The sequence below is a fragment of the Galendromus occidentalis genome, unplaced genomic scaffold (assembly GCF_000255335.2).
Source record: "Galendromus occidentalis unplaced genomic scaffold, Mocc_1.1 scf7180000077138, whole genome shotgun sequence".
NCBI lineage: Eukaryota > Metazoa > Arthropoda > Arachnida > Mesostigmata > Phytoseiidae > Galendromus > Galendromus occidentalis.
The window spans coordinates 1-16494 of NW_003805126.1; the positions used below are offsets into that span (position 1 = coordinate 1).

Sequence of the window (16494 nt, forward strand, 5' to 3'; positions counted from 1 at the left end):
GAAGTACCTCTGGCCGAAAGTCATCGAGGAAGCTGGTCAGGATTGTCAGAAATCGTCTGTAAGTTCTCGATGTTTTCCCCGGCATCAAGGAATCCACGACGGGAACAGTTTTGTGAGAGCCGGAAATCTTCACGAGGACGCTGTACATCTGATGAAAAATCAGGGGGCAAACTTTGAAGGTTCCGTCTAAGAACCACTCGCCGCATGTCTTCAGTAGCTCGAGATTATCGGGGGTGGCGAAGATTATCATCCTTTCGCAGTCCCCTTCCCCAGAGTCGTACAGTAAAAAGGGGTCGCCTTTGGTGGTCATCTGTAACATGGAGAGCATAGACGGAAGAAAGGTGTCAAGGACTTCGACGAAGGCAATCTTCGGGCATACAAACGCATACCTTCAAAAAATCTGGAATCACCAAGTCTTCTCTTCGTAAGGGGTTCGTCGGATGCATCGAGGAATATTCTCGTTTTCTCGCGCGCAAGACCTGTCTTCGGAGTAGGTCTGGTCTCGGCAAACTGCCCAGCGTCGAGCGTGAGCTGACCTCGCTGACAGCTGCGGCAACCAACGCGGTCGACTTCGCGTAGGTCTTCTGAACCGCAGATTTACGTAGGCAATCTAATCTCTCGCGGACATCGATTCCGACTGAATCCGGGGCGTGCATGTGTTCAGGTGGATCCTGGAGGGAAAGTCTTGGCTTGAAGGACCGAAAAGTCGCTACCACTCTAAGTCACACGGGGGCTCATGCTCAAAATAGTTCTGGATGCTTCATAAAAATTTCGCGGATCCTCGATTCCGTTATGACTCACACTATGAGTGCCGTCCGCGGTGCTGATGCGAGCTCGACAAGTTTCCTCCTCGCAACGCCACGTTGTCTTATCAAGCGTGCTTCGGTCTTTGCGGAAGACAAAACCTCCCACACAAAGCATTGGCCTACCTCTGGTTGAGGTCACGAACTTCAGAGGCATTTCGCAGCTCATGTTAAGCTTCCACCGGTTCGGGAGAAAAGATGCATCGATTGCCGCGAATGAACTCAGCCTGGCTCACTTGGTTGACATCGCGCAGAATGATAATTTCAGCGAGACGTCGTTTGGTGCACGTTTCTATGATGCGCGCATCTCCGCTCAGGACAGCTCGTTATAGAATGTTCGCCATATAGTGCTGCGAATAATGAGCGTGAAGTTCTCGCGTTTGCGACGCCACGGGAATTCCATCGAGGAAATTCTCATCGATGAAAACCTAGTACTGTATGCTCATTGATGAATGTGAGATTGGCAAGAAGGCCCCCAGAATTAGGCCATATTCTGGGGGCCATACTGACTGGATTTAAAAACCCAGTCAGTCTCAAAACTCAATTTTACAAGGCCTTGTGCTTTTACCGTACGCTGCGCTCGAATTAACGCTGCACTCAGATCGACGCTGCGCTCACATCGACACTGCGCTCAAATTTTCGTTGCGCTCCGGGAAGCATGCGCCGAAAATGGCATGCGCTCAACCGTACGTTGTGCTCAAATCGACGCTGCGCTGCAGGCTCCTTCGCGCTCGGATCAACTTCGCGCCGAAATGCACAATCGCTTGAATCTTCGGTGCGCTCAAGTTGGCGGTCACGGCACTGGGGTATGTGGCCTAGATCGGAGGGTGGGCCATGAGACAGGCGTACCGGAGAGCAGTCGCTCTTCTCGAGGAGAGGGGGTCNCAGTCTCCGTCCGCTCCAGCCCTGAGTCGAAAGAGCCGGAGATTCAGTCGCCGGCCGACAGCGCGAACGCAGAAGTTCCGTCGGATTCAGAGAGCGTGGTCATCTCGATGGAGGACATTCCGATCGGAGCCGACTCGGAGCAAGCTGTCGAACCAGAACGCCCGGCCGAGGATACCAAATAAACCTGGTGGAAGATCGTAGAAGGCTGGTGGTGGTTGACCCTGGTCGCACTGCAGCTCTTTGGAATCGTATCGGGTGTGTTGAAAGTTGAAACAGGCTGGTTTGAGGGGAAGTTCGGATAGTGAGGAAACACTCTAGCTCAACGAGCGAAGTGAACAGGCAGGAGTACAGTCTCACAACAGGGGAGACACCACATTAAAATTTAGTCGGATTGTATCCTCTTTATATAAGACTTAGGGTGGGGCGAGCTCCACCCCCTTCACCATGCTCACCTACATACATAGGCTGGATGAGTCTCCGTACAATATCTTGGGAGCCACCCAATGGGTGACTCACTCTAGCAATCTTAAGTCCCCCTTTCGTACTAGCGGACTATCATTTAGCTTATGTCGGAACCGGGATTGAGAACCTGTTAGGAAATTGCCTTCCTTCTGTGAACAAAGGCGTTTCCATTACTGTCTTAAAAGTTTTCAGAAGTAAGTGTTTATGACACTTCAGTATACGAGCCAAAAACTCCGATCGATTGTCACAGAAAAAAGGTGGTCACCTTTTTCTGGAAGACTCCTCTTTTTTCACTATACTGGCCTATGGAATCCAGACGGTATATAAGCAGCATTCAAATAAACATCAAACACAGATTCTTCTGTCGCACGCATCCCTTGCGTTCTCATTCCTGAGTAGCTTCCCTGCCAGCCCTCGACCCTCGGAGATCATCATAACATTGTGCCGAAACAAACTCTAAACTGCAAACAGTGGATTCCTGCCGACTGAGTACCTTTCCCAGTGAGCCTATGCTCAGGATCCTCACGGATTCCTAACAGAACCCCGATTGTATGACCCACGAGGATGAGTCACACCGACGTGACGCTACCGAGTCTGAGGATTCTCAGCTTCCAATTCTGCTAATCCCGACAAGGTGATTAGAAGTCCGAGTGATGATCCATTTTGAGCGCCTCAATTTCCAGCTATTGAGTTAAGAAGTGCCCAATACTCATCAAGAATGGCTATAATGATTGCAGGAGGGGTGTTTCTTCGCATCGGATGGCCTCAAGACAAGGGCATCATTGTGAACGCGAGTGCCCCCGCAGCGGCGCAAGGCACCAGCAGCAGCGGCAGCAGCAGTACCAGCGGCCGCAGCAGCGGGGTCAATCCGAGGGATCCACCGACCGAAGAAGATCCAGCCAGCCGGGCCGGAATCGAAGCTTTAGCAGGTTACGATCTAGCTAAATGATGATACGTCTTCTTGCCATACGGGCTAGGAAGGGACTAATTTATTATCGTCGTTGTCGGTCGGGATTAGATTGCTACAGAAGCAAAGGCGGGCGGTCCACCACAGACCTCCCCCCAGTGTTGCCCTGAACATGACCTGGTTGGTGAAATCACGAAAGCGCGCCGGTTGTCGAGTGCGTCGACCAGAACGTCTCGGAGTGTCTACTGGCGTTGCTGGAGGATTTGGCTCTGGGGGAATCGACCTGCCTGGCGGATCTTCGTCCAGAATTGCTCGCTTCAGACGGTCAACCGTCACGTGGTCCTCCTTGCCGTTCAGTCAGGCGCGTCCATACGATTTTTTTTGGGGGGGGGGGCAGCCGATTTCTTGAGTCGCATCAAAAAGAACAATTTCTCGATTTTGTCCGGAGATGGTGATTCTCGAGATAAAGCACGAAACACCGTACTTACAATCATGACCATAAGTGAGGGGAGTGCAGGAACTTCAGATTTTAATCCATCACAAATAGCACAACCTTCGAACTATTCGAGTATTAATTTACTTCCCCGAAACTACTTCACAAAACCATTTCAAGCTTTCTCGGATCAGCCGCCATGTAGTCCAAAATCTCTTCAACAGTAAGCGATGAATTTTCAACGCCGTCAAGCCATTCAATCTCTCTCCTTTCATCGTACTCCGAAGATCTGTTTTCAGCAATTTGAGTACGCTGGAAGTGCGCTCAGCTGTCGACGTCGTCACTGGGAGGGTGGCGTTTTGGAGTAAAATCGAGATTTTTGGATAGTCAATCGATGAGCATTGATTCAAAGCTTTCAAAGCGTTCCCGGGCCTTTCTTCGGCTGGAACTTTCGACCATAAATATTTCCAAAGCTCGTACTCCGCACTAATAACACTCATGCTGCAACTCAGGTCATCTTTGTAGAAATCTAGCGCTTGACTCAAGTCGCAGAACTGGCCTTTCTCCACATATTTCGGCACGAGAAATTGAATCTTTAAGGCTTCTGCTCTGCAGTCTGCGAAAATAGAATTGAATTCTTGTATCAGCTGATCCAGGTTTACAATGTACAGACTGACCCTATAGTACTCTTCTGTAGCTCGCGATGGATGGTTCTCCCTGTGTCCCTGTGTTCCACACCGTCTCGGGAGTTCGATTTCGACGCCGATATCAGAGCATATTCTTTCGATTTCCTCGAACAATTCAGCGAATCTCGTCTCCGCGTCATCTCTGCGCTGTTGCAAGACGGCTGCCAGGACGTCTACGGTTTCGATAGCGCTCAGTAAATCGAGCTCGGGGGACTATAGAGCGACGGATAGGGGAGGAGAACGGCAGAGAAACTTTCAATTACCACAAGAGCGGTCACGAATTCGCACTTACAAAGCGCTGATAGGAGCTCGTTGGCGCGGCCAGTATCGTTTGCCTTCGTCGAAATTTCCTCCAAAGCCCTCACAATAAGGACGAACATACATATCTTTGAATCTGATGAACGCCTGATGGCTTTCGACCCAACGAGTCGAACACAAGGGTTTCAGTCGACGAGCGGTGGTGGTATCGGAGTGAAGAACGACTTGCTCTTCGAGTATTTTGATCCGAGAAGTAGAATTGGATATGAATGCACATACGTTCCCGATTGTTCCGACCGTGTTTTTTATCAGACTGCATTCAGAAGCATGTACAACGGCGAGATTTAGTCTGTGACTAGAACAATGAACATACAGTGCTTCTGGGACTCTCGCTTTAATCACAGTTTGGACGCCTTTGAATCGACCCGACATTGCGCTGCATCCGTCGTATCCTTGTCCTCGCATCTTCGAGACATCGATGCCTTCCGCGGAGAGATTCTCGGGGATTTTCGCAGCCAGACCAGCACCAGTTTTGTCGAAAACTTCACAATACATTGGAAATTTTTCCACAACAACTCTTCGACCGTTTCGCCAGACTACGTAGCGTAAGCAGAGCGTTAGCTGATCGATTCTGCTACTATCCCTCGTTTCATCCGCAAGAATCGAGAGGAAGCCAGACTCTTTAACCGCGGCTGAGATTTTTTTTCGAAAAATTTTCCCAATCCCGTCGATTATTTCGTTCTGGATTCGCACGCTGATGTAACGAGTCTTCCCCGAGGCATTGAGAAGATGTTCTTGTAGGCAAGTGTCGCCGGCTTCGATGCGAAATCGGAGGAGCGCTCGAAAATCACCATCATTTTGAGTCGATTCCTCCATCACATCTGAGTCTTCTGGATGGCCTCGGAGAGCTAGGCCTTGCCTACCGCAGAACAACACGGTCCTTATGATCGAAGCAAGCTTCTGCCGCTTTTGTAGAGCTTGTTTCTTTCGACCGCTATCGGCGAGGTTCCTACTGTCCATGCTGCTCTTGTCGTGGAAGGGCCAATCCCACTGCAATGTCCGAAGCGTCCGTAACGACTGCGAGATGTGCGTCCTCCGCGGGGTGTGCCAGGAGAGTCGCTCGTGCCAGGAGTTCTCTAGTTGCATGAAATGCAGCGAGGCTCCCCTCGTCCCATTGGACAGCTTTGTTCTTTGCTTTCTGATTCCCGTCTAAGGCTTCGTACAAGGGAAACATCACCTTGGCCGCTTGCGGAAGGAACCGATGATAGTAGTTGACCATTGCGATGAATCGTTGGAGATCAAGCATCGTCTTGGGCTGAGGAAAAGCGCGAATGCTTTCAACCTTCTCGAGTAATGGACTGATTCCGTCACGTGTGACTCAATGCCAGAGGAAGTCGAGTGCCGCCAGGCCGAAGCGACATTTCTCCGCGTTAACGACGATTCCATTATCTCGGAGTCGCTCTAGGAGAATCTCCAGATGCTCAAGATGTTGCTTTTTGCTTTTCGACGCCACAAGGACATCGTCGAGATAGACGAATATGAACGGAAGGCCGCTGAGGACGGAGTCGATGAGTCCTCGAAAAGTCTGCGCACTGTTCCGTAGCCCGAAGGGCATCCTCGTGTATTCCCAGAGGCCGAAAGGTGTGATGATGACCGCAGAGGCGTATCCAGGGGTGGGGGCCGAGGGGGCCATGGCCCCCCCCCAAAATTTCCGGCTTCATACTATCTAAGTCGGACTTCGAAAATAAAATTTCTAGGTTTTCATTCATCGAAAAACGTCAGCGCCTTATCTTTCGAACTTGAGCGCGTTGACGATTCGGTGGACGGCTGAACTCTTTCTCTCCGAAATAAGACCATGACTTTTGGGGACATTCACGGCGGTTCGAGTTTCTAGCGTGACCCCATTATGACACTAGGTCGATCGAGGGCGGATTTCTACGGCGAACGCGACTGAGGAATCGTCAGTCAGATTCGAAGAGCTCTCATGATGAAAGGTCAGGGAGAACTTACCAGTTTCTTCTCGAAACAGTCAGCATGCGACAGCAATCGCATGAATTGTGAGCGCAGTACACGGGATCGATTCTCTCCAGCCAGCTAAAGATAGTCCTCGGAAAAAAATTTGCCCCCCCCCCCAAAAAAAAATTCTGGAAACGCGCCTGGATGGCCGTCTTCGGAATGTCCTCGGGAGCCATGGGGATTTGGTGATAGCCCTTCACCAAATCGATCTTTGAGGAAATCGTGCAACCATGGAGATTTGCAGCGAAATCATGGATGTGAGTAATGGGTATCTGTCAGGAACCGTCGTATCGTTGACTTGACGAAAATCACCGCAAGGCCTTCTAGAGCCATCAGCCTTCGGAACTATGTGGAGTGGACTCGACCAAGGACTGCACGACTTCCTGATAATCCCAAGTCTTTCGAGATTCCGGAACTCTTCCTTGACTGCCCGCAGGACGTCGGGAGCCAAACGGCGCGCCCTCGAGTGTCTTGGCGGACCGGTGGTTACCACATGATGCTTCACCTAGTGCTTGACCTCTGTGTCGAAGCTTTGTGTGAGCACCGTTGGGAGCTTCAAGAGAAGTGCTTCGTACTCGGTGCTTGGCTTTGTGAGAATGCTGATGTCGTTGCGAGAGCGTGCTACCTTCAAGGGAATCTGAACAAGTGAAAAGCTGTCGATCAGTCTCTGATGGTTGGATTCGGTCGGCAGGGTGGCAATGCTAGAGGTGAACTAGTTTCGGCATGCAGATTTAGGACACTCCGGATTTCAGCCTCGCGGGCTTGCACAAGGGGAATTGCTCTTTATTGTAGGATGGCGCCCTCCAGGGGCCGGTTCGATGGTTTCGTTATTACAGTGTATGGCGCGAATGTTTAAGTATCCTCCAACACCCTCCCTAGCTGAAATATTCCGACATTGAGATCGTTACAAACTATTCTTCGATTTGTGCCCCTTCTCGACTCTACCCATAACAATGAACTATGAACTAATTGGATGGAGCCCGAGGGCTGATCTAAAATAGCAGAACTTCTGGGAGCACAAGCTCTTCGTGAAAATGTCGGCTATCATTTCGTTGGTTGGCATATATTCGATTTTCAGTTGACCTTCCGGGACCATGTCGCGGATAAAATGATGTCTGAGGTCGACGTGCTTCATTCTCTTATGATGTACGCCATTGGCACTCAGTAGGATTGCGCCCTCGTTGTCGTTCCACAATGTGTCTGGCCTCTTGATCTCGTTCGGCAGCAGCTCTTGAAAATTGAGCAACCACTTTATTTCCTGACCGGCGGCTCCAATGCTCATATACTCGGCCTCGCTTGATGACAATGCGACGGTAGGCTGTTTGCGACTGTTCCAAGAGATGCAGGCACCGGCGAGCAGGAAACAGTATCCCGTCGTCGATTTCCGACAGTCGTGACACCCGCCCCAATCGGCGTCGCTGAACGCTTCCATGGGTTTGTCATCGTGGCCGGTGAACTTCAGATGAAGATCTTTGCTGCCCTTGAGGTAACGAAAGATTCTCTTAACGGCTGACCAGTGTTCTTTCGATGGGTTCGCGCTGAACTTGCTGACGACTCCGACCGCGAAACAAATGTCCGGACGAGTGATCTGAGACAGATGGATAAAACACCCCACTGCCTCACGGTTCGGCTCGACGCACGCGCCGTCGTCTCCCTGATTCTCGACCGGGTCGGATCTCTTAACCAACTTGAGACCAACTTCCATCGGTGTTGAAACAGGTTTCGCCTCGGTGAGATTGAACCGCTTCAGCATCCTGTTGATGTACTCCCTCTGGCTCAGCAGTATCGTTTTTCTGTCTGGCTGCTGGGTGACGTGGATTCCCAGGCAATATTTCGCGAGCCCAAGATACTTCAGCGGGAACACCCTTCCGAGTTCTGAACGTACCTCTTCGAACAATGCCGAGCTGTTCGTGAAAATCAGAAGGTCATCAACGTATACGGACAGGAAAAGGATCCCGCCGTCCCTGCGCAGGTGATACAGGCACGGATCGGCCGCAGTGACCTCCAGTCCCGAACTAGACAGGGCCTCACAAAGTCTCTCGAACCAACGCCTTCCGGCCTGCCTGAGTCCGTAGAGGGATCTTCTCAGAAGGCACACTTTGCCCTGTTGACCGTATGCCTCCGGGGCCTGCATCAGCACGCGTTCCTTCAGGATTCCATGGAGATACGCTGTCTCAACGTCGAGCTGGTGGACCATCCAGCCGTTCCGCGCTGCACTTGCGAATAAGGCTCTGAGAGAAACGATCCTCACGACAGGTGAGAAGTTTTCGTCAAAGTCCACTCCCTGGACCTGGCTCCAACCGCGCGCCACCAAACGTGCCTTGAATATCTCGATTCTGTTCTTTTCGTCGCGTTTCACCTTGAAAACCCATTTGAACGTGATGATCCTCTCGTCGGGAGGTCTCTCAATGATCTCCCACGTTCGGTTGTCTCGATGAGATTTCATCTCTCGATCCATCGCACGCTTCCATTCGTCTGAGTGCGGACCTGAAAGGGCCTCTCGGACTGAACCAGGGGCCTCGGGATCCTCCAAGATGTCTCGAGTCGTCCCATCGGTCATCTCTCCGCAAGCGCAAGCGTAGTCCTCTTTCCATGCGGGAGGCTTGGCGAGCCGGCTCGATATTCTCAGCTGTGGACTTGTTTGAGGTAAATCCTCACGCTGTGCGGGGACTCCCTCGCCGCTTTTCTTGTCGTTGTTGCTCGGGGGGCCTTCTGCGTCCTCATATTCGGTCTCTGGATCGTCGTTGTCCTGCTCGGGAGTGTTTTCTGGAATGGCGATTTCACGGCGCAACACCATGAACTCCTCCGGGTCGTCTTCTTCACTCGGAGACCTCGATCTGCTGCTTGATCGGAGAGCCATTCCGGACTCGTCGAAGACCACGTCTCTGGCCTTGATTATGCTTGTCCTATCTTCCAACGGGATCAGACGATAGGCTTTCGATTCTTGGCTGTAGCCGACGAATATGTGCGGTCGTGACTTCAAGTCCCATTTCTTTCTTTTTCTTTGGGGATGTGGACATATGCGAGGCAGCCGAAGATTCGAAGATAGGAGAGGTTGGGTTTTCTCCCAGTCCAGGCTTCTTCGGGACATTTATCCTTGAGACATGTCACGGGGCTAACATTTTTGAGTTTGCAGGCCGTGTTGAGTGCCTCAGCCCAATACTTCTGCTCCAAATGGGCGTCTGCAAGCAGTGATCTGGCTTCCTCGACGAGGATCCGGTTGACCACCTCGGCCTTCCCGTTCTGCTCCGGTGTGAAGGCGACGGTTGTCTCGTGTCGAGTTCCGTTCTTTCGTAGGAATTCCGATGTCCTGCTGTTCACATATTCTGTACCGTTGTCGGTTCTTAGTGTCTTCAGCTTGCATCCGGTCGCCCTCTCCGCGAAACGTATGAACTCGACCAATCTCTCGTGAACTTCCGTTTTGGACTTCATGAAGTAGACGGTCGTCATGCGCGAGAAATCATCGATGAAAGTTAGGAAGTATCGATGGCCGCTAACGCTTGGCATGCTCATCGGACCGCATACGTCGCTGTGAACGAGCTCCAATCTACTGCTGGTGGTTGTTGACGAATTTGGAAAACTTTTTCTGTGTTGCTTTCCCTCGCTGCACGCCTTACACACGGGCCTTTCTCTGGGTATTTCGCACTTTATGCCGTCAACGAGTCCATTTGACATTCTTCTTATTGCGTCCGGATGCAGGTGACCGAGTCTCTTGTGCCATAGTTCGTAGTTTTTGGTAGATGTCACCGAGAGCGAAGCGTCCCTCGCCTCAGTTCTCAACACTCGTTTCGAGCAGCGATCCAGCCGGTACAGGCTATTTCCGCTGCAGGTCGCGGTCGCGCACAGCTCACCGGAGAAGTTTCTCATCTCGCATCGTCCGGATTTGTCGAAAGTCACGCTGAAACCCTTGGCTGTCAACTGTTTCACTGAGATCAGGTTGACCGTGAGTCCGGGTACGTACAGTGCGTCTCGGAGTCTGACTGGGCATTCTCCGTCATCGAAGACGCATGTGATCTGGACATCTCCGATCCCCTCGCATCTAAGCATCTCGTCATTCGCGGTGGCGACGGATCGGTCGAGAACTTCCTCCGACAGTGACAGGAAGAGTGTTCTTTGACCCGTCATGTGTGAAGTGGCACCGGAATCTACGATCCATTCCGTAGGGCTAGCGGGGGAGCACTTCAGTACACGCTCGACACGCTCGTCCGGTTGGAGAACTTCAGCTATCCGTCCTTGGGCTCCTGAGTTATCGCAATGTTTCGCCATATGACCAATTCTTCCACACCGATTGCACCTGCCGCGGAACTTCTTCCGCGGTGTTCTCACATTAGGTCGACTGTCTCTCTGGGGCGGATGCCGATGGCTTGTGCGGAACTGATTGCTTGACAGCGCGTTTTCCTGCTTCTGGAGGTTCTGACGAGCTGCCTCGGCGAGAAGACGTTCCTTCACGAACTCTGTGGAGATATCTTGGTCGCAGCCAGAGATGCTCTGAATTAAGGGGGTGAACTCCTCAGGTAGTTTCATAAGAATCAAGCCGGCTAGGAGACGGTCCTTCAAATTGCTGTCAATGGCTCGGAGACGTTGCGCAGCCGTCACCTTCCTGTTCAAGTTTTCTTCCATGCTCGGGCAGTCAGAGTATCGAATGCTGGTGAGCTCCTCCAAAAGCGCCACCTCACGGTAGAGTCCACGCGGCTGAAACAACTTTTCAAGCCGATCCCAGACTTCTTTACCGGTACTCAAATCACGGATGGAAGAAAACAACTGGCTCTGGATACCGGAGATGATCGAACCACGCGCTCTTTTTCTTGACGAGCATCGATTTTTGAACGGTCGACGTATTCCCAGAGCTCCGTGTTGAACAGATGCGCCTCCATCGCGAAACGCCAATTCATGTAGTTGTCCGCTCCGCTCAACTTCTCGAATGATGACGGCGCACTCGCGTTGGCCGAGAGCATCTTGATTTCTTCGTTCGGCATCCCGAAGACTCGTTTTTCCGGTTCCGATGTGATCAACTCGCCTCGCGGTCAGTAGGCTTAACTTGCTCCGCGCGCTGGTCGAAGAATGATCACCGTCAAATCAGCTGCGGACGACTTTCACTTCAGTCACCACCGCGGCTTTGCCTGGGCCCATAACCTGATGGTTGGATTCGGTCGGCAGGGTGGCAATGCTAGAAGTGAACTAGTTTCGGCATGCAGATTAAGGACACTCCGGATTTCAGCCTCGCGGGCTTGCACAAGGGAAATTGCTCTTTATTGTAAGATGGCGCCCTCCAGGGGCCGGTTCGGTGGTTCCGTTATTACAATGTATGGCGCGAATGTTTAAGTATCCTCCAACAGTCTCCGACCGCGGAGATCAACCAGCAGCCCAGCATTCCTCGGGAAGTCCGAACCAAGGATTGGGTGATTGACTTCGGCGATAATGAACTTCCAACGGTGGGTGAAACGGCCCGCGAGATTGAGTGTGACGTCCTTCATGCCGTAAGTGTTAATCTTGCTGTAATTGGCTGCGATGAGATGATGACTACTCAGGGAACTTCGTTCGTCTGGCGACGGAGGCACGATGCTGACCTGAGCTCCCGTGTCGACCAAGTAACGCCGTCCGGAGAGAGGGCATTGTACGAAAAACAGATCGCCTCTCGGTTGGGGGCCGGCCGCGTGCGCGATCACTGCCGGCCGGCAGACTCGGTCCCTGATTCGGGGCGACTCCGCCTTTCCACGAACGAGGCTTAAGGCAATTTCTGGCCTTGTCGCCGAATCTCACGTGGAACCTGCATGCTCGAAGATCCTTTTGAGCAAATGGCCCTCGGTGGAATTTTTTTGGTGGAATCATCCGTCGGACAGCATCTATTTCGTCTTCCTCTTGCACTGTGCAAGCAGTTGGGAGGTGCCGTTGGGCGACTATCTTATCGGCGAGCTTGGCCAAATCTCTAAGTTCCAAGTGGTCCTGCGCCATCAGTTGCTCTCGAACATTAGAGGGAAGTTTTTGAAGGAAATGGAAGCGGAACAAAGGATTTCTTTCTGCGTTGATGTCAGGTTGATACAGAGCGAGCATTCCGTCCAAGAGTCTTGTCGGCGTGTCATCACCGATGGTCAGAGCAACGAGGTTCGCCAAACGCTGATGTTGATCCACCTTGAATGAGTCTAGTACCCTTGCTTTGAACTGTGCATACTGGCTTCCCGGGGCGGGGAGATCATCAAAAAAGTCTGCAACTCTTTCCTGGGTGTCGGAATCCAGAGCTGTGAGCGCGGACTCGAATTTCGTTTGATCCTCGGAGATTTTGCGGATGCTGAACTGTGCCTCTATGGTGGTGAACCACATGGCGGCTTGCCTGGCCCAGAAGGGGGGTAGCTTGAGTGCCACGGCGGAAATTCGTGGTCCGACGTTTCCCGTTCCCTCCGGAAGGTCTCCGAATGTGTCTGCAAAGATATCCTGGTCCATTGTGATCACGTCCGGGTCACCACTTTAGCAGGTTACGATCTAGCTAAATGATGACACGTCTTCTGGCCACACGGGCTAGGAAAAGACTAATTTATTAACGTCGTTGTCGGTCGGGATCGAACGCTACGGAAGCAAAGGCGGGCGGTCCACCACAAAGCCACTGCCGGAAGCTCCGCCGCGACGAGGGAAATCAGCCTGTTTCCATATGTATGCGATTACGACGGGAAGATCCAATGTTGGTCTCAGAAGTTAGAGAGGTGCGTCATCTTGAGCCGAGAGAGAGTCCTCAAGCCCGACTTCGCGCGAGTCCGCAAAGGAGGGAAGGCGTCAAGGGATGTCAGCGTTTCGAAGTGTATGAGGAGGTGTAGATCAATGCTGTCTCCCGGAATACACTGTACATATATCTTGTCAGTCAGCGCCACATTCACATATCCATACATCATATGATCATGTTATTTCATGATATATCGATATCGCGGTCGGCAGTCAAAGTTTGACTCCGAATCGATGTGTCGATAATTCATTATGCGTCATTAGTCTTCCCCACATAGTAATTTCGCGCACGGCCCCGCGCATTTAGCCGGTGTTGAAGGTCCAGATTCGTAGCTCTGGTCACGAGTAGAAGAGCAGCCCGTTCAGGAATACACAGAGATGCAATCTCACGAGAGGGAGATACCACAGTGAATTTTATTCGAAATCTTAGGTCTTTTATACCCAGGCAGGCGTCTAAGCTCCTCCTTACATGTCCTGATCCGTACATACATATACATAGGATAAGGCTACCCTGGTCTATCATAAGTAGCGTCCTAGAATACTATTGGGTGTACCCAGCATGTGGGGTGCTAGCCCAATTTCGTACTACCTCAAGGGTATCATGCTAGAGTCGTAACCTCGGGGTGCAACCCCGGTGACTCACGTATTTTACTACTGCCACGGGTATATGGCCCCGTGGGTTGGTATGAGTCATAGTCCTAGTACGGAACGAGGACTAGTAGTTTCCAGTTTCTACCTAAACCTCAACACCTCCCCTAGCTGCTAAGTCCGAGTGTCTTCAGGATGAGGGAGCAGTCAGGCTCCGGGTACAATTTACTTTCAGCAGTCAGCTTCTGAGAGTATTGAAGCGATGAAACTTCCTCAATAAACTGAATCGTCGTCCGCTGCTCAATTCCGAATTCGTTTTTCGCATGTCCAAACGGTATGCGACAAGTCCGGTTAGGTGCGCAGTAGGCCTGTACACAGCCGTATTTCCAGTGCTCAGCGCCAGGGGGCAGTGCGGCAGGCCCCCGCCGGAGGGCGCTTGAGCACCACAAAGGTGCTCTGCCGAAGATAGAATTTCCATTGAATTTCTATTGGAGAGACAGGAATCACGGTCTCTGTTGATGAATATTATGGGTTCAGGGTTCTGCCTCCCCTCTCACAGAGAGTGGGAATCCTGTGGTGTAATTCTGAATTTTTCATGGCTGAGCTGAGAGATCGAAATTCCGATGAGGTGCTTGGATTCCGTAAGGTCTCAAGTCGTTAAATTAAAGCTTCAACGAACGTCTCGATTCAGTGAAGATCAGGATGCAGAGCGAAGGTTGTACAAGCTGCGGGGACAACAGGCACACGTCAGGTTCGGCACGTTGTAGGGCGCGTGACGCGGAGTGCACCGCCTGTCATCAGATCGGCCACTACGTCCGGATGTGCGCCCTGTACCGAGGGCCCAGGCAGGCAAGAGCTCCAGCTCCGATCGACAGGTCGCAGGAAGCGATCGAGTTGCTACAGGCCATCATGATCTCAGGGAGAGCCAGCGTTTCAATACAGGTCCAGGTTCAGCCAATTCGTGAGGTACCGTATCAGGCAGTCCCGGAAGAGCAGGAGGAGCAGGCCGGCGAGGAACAGGAGGAGGTGGTCGCACAGGGACAGGAACTTCAGGCGGAAATCGAGCCGCAGGTGAATGAGATCGGCGGAGAGGAACCAGCCAGGGCACAGCCGGAGTCCACAAGGTGGCGATGCACAGTATGCATGGACGAGGCCCGAAACGCCGTCGTGACCACTTGTGGTCACTTATGGTGTTGGACGTGCCTGTGTCGATGGGTCGCCGAGGGAACGGCGGGGGAATGCTGCCCTGTTTGCCGGTCGGAGATCCGACTCGAGAGATCGATACTGGTCTTTGGTACCGAGACCGACGAGGACGACGAGGGCGAGGACCTGCCGCCGGTGGCTAAACATTTGAGCGCAAGTCAATGTGAGCGCAGGGCCGATTTGAGCGCGAGACCGATTTCAGCGCAAGGGCGATTTCAGCGCAGCCGATATGAGCGCAGCCGATTTCAGCGTGGCCGATATCAGCGCAGCCGATTTCAGCGCGACCTATTCGAGCGTGATCAAATTGAGCGCGGCCGATTTCAGCGCACAGGGGGGCTCACGTTTCAACCTCTGATTATCAATAATTCTCCAGGATGTTCATCTGATTATCGTCAATTTATTCTATACTCAAAAGTCTTGCATTTACAAGCTTTCGGAAGCTGTCCCCAAAAAGAAATACATACCAGGTTCACCGAGCTGTTTGAAATGCGCGCTCCTCGCGGACTTCCATGCAGACTGTTATGATGACGACGGTGAACGCGCCGTCGGAGGGAGGCCATCGACGTGTGTCGTATTCTCTTTCGCGCACCGTATTTCCAAAGGTCCAAGCTTAATCATGTCCGTGCAATTCCTCGAGTCAAGCCGGGGGAAACCATTGTTGCTACACGATGGGTCTCAATTCAGGCAAGATCGTCAGAAGTGGCGGTGTTTGAAGACGGGATGCCGGAGTCGAGCAGAGATACGGGATGGGGTAGTCACGGTCAGTAGATTCAATTCGATCCCCGTAGAAAATTTCCATGCCAGAGATCCATGGATAATTCATCGAAGATTTTCTCACAACAGTTGTGTTCTGACCACGACCATGCACCTGACATCGTTGCCAACGCTGTTCGCAAGAATTTGAACGAGCTCCATGAGGCGGCTAGGGGTGCTTCGGACGACAGCAGGACATCAAATATCGTTGACAAAGTGGTTGGGCTTCTGACCTCAGAGGCTGTGATAGGACAATTGCCGAATTTGCGGCTGCTTCGAAAACAAGTGTCTTACACGCGGAAGAAGGTCAATCCGAATCCTACAACGGTAGCTCGCACGCTGAAGGATATAGTAATCACGCATGCAGAGAAGGTATTCGGACTAATGAGTTGCCGTACTCCATCGATGAAATTTACTGCTCCATCTATCTTGTCCCATATATTGAAATCTTCATATCCTTCCAGTTCACTCTGAAAGGGGAACTCTTCTTGCTCCACGACTCCGGACCAGATGACCCATGTCGGATTATTGTCTTCGCCACGCCGGCTAATTTGATGCTGCTCCGGGAGTGCCCGGAATAGTTTGTAGACGGCACGTTCAAAGTTTCACCTCTTATGTTCACTCAGCTCTACACGATACATGTCAGATTGTCAGATGGGAATGTTGTACCAGCAGTTTTCGCTCTTTTACCTGACAAAAAGTCTTCGAGCTATCGCAAACTGGTGGATTTGGTGGTGGAATCTCTGGACGGATATGGTCCGCAAGCCATCCATACGGATTTCGAGATCG

The 16494-nt window shown here is 51.8% G+C and overlaps 3 protein-coding genes across 3 annotated transcripts; 1 reads left to right on the top strand and 2 right to left on the bottom strand.

Moving 5' to 3' along the window:
* Window positions 1–7: 7 nt before the first annotated feature.
* LOC100906734 (uncharacterized) lies at window positions 8–972 on the bottom strand (the record flags this gene model as incomplete). The annotated part of the gene is made up of 3 exons (XM_018638702.1): window positions 802–972; window positions 537–671; window positions 8–310 (listed from the first exon to the last, which is right to left on the bottom strand). Coding segments are annotated over exons 1-3 (609 nt in total), but the record flags the coding sequence as incomplete, so codon positions are not given.
* Window positions 973–3633: 2661 nt separating this feature from the next.
* LOC108863664 (uncharacterized) lies at window positions 3634–4989 on the bottom strand. Its single transcript, XM_029110889.1, has 2 exons — window positions 4837–4989; window positions 3634–4389 (listed from the first exon to the last, which is right to left on the bottom strand). The coding sequence occupies exons 1-2, from the start codon at window positions 4987–4989 to the stop codon at window positions 3634–3636; spliced, it is 909 nt and encodes a 302-aa protein (XP_028966722.1).
* Window positions 4990–15568: 10579 nt separating this feature from the next.
* Window positions 15569–16377, top strand: LOC100907022 (uncharacterized). The gene is made up of 3 exons (XM_003741268.1): window positions 15569–15712; window positions 15796–16077; window positions 16170–16377. The coding sequence occupies exons 1-3, from the start codon at window positions 15569–15571 to the stop codon at window positions 16284–16286; spliced, it is 543 nt and encodes a 180-aa protein (XP_003741316.1). The 3' UTR covers window positions 16287–16377.
* The last annotated feature ends 117 nt before the right edge of the window (window positions 16378–16494 follow it).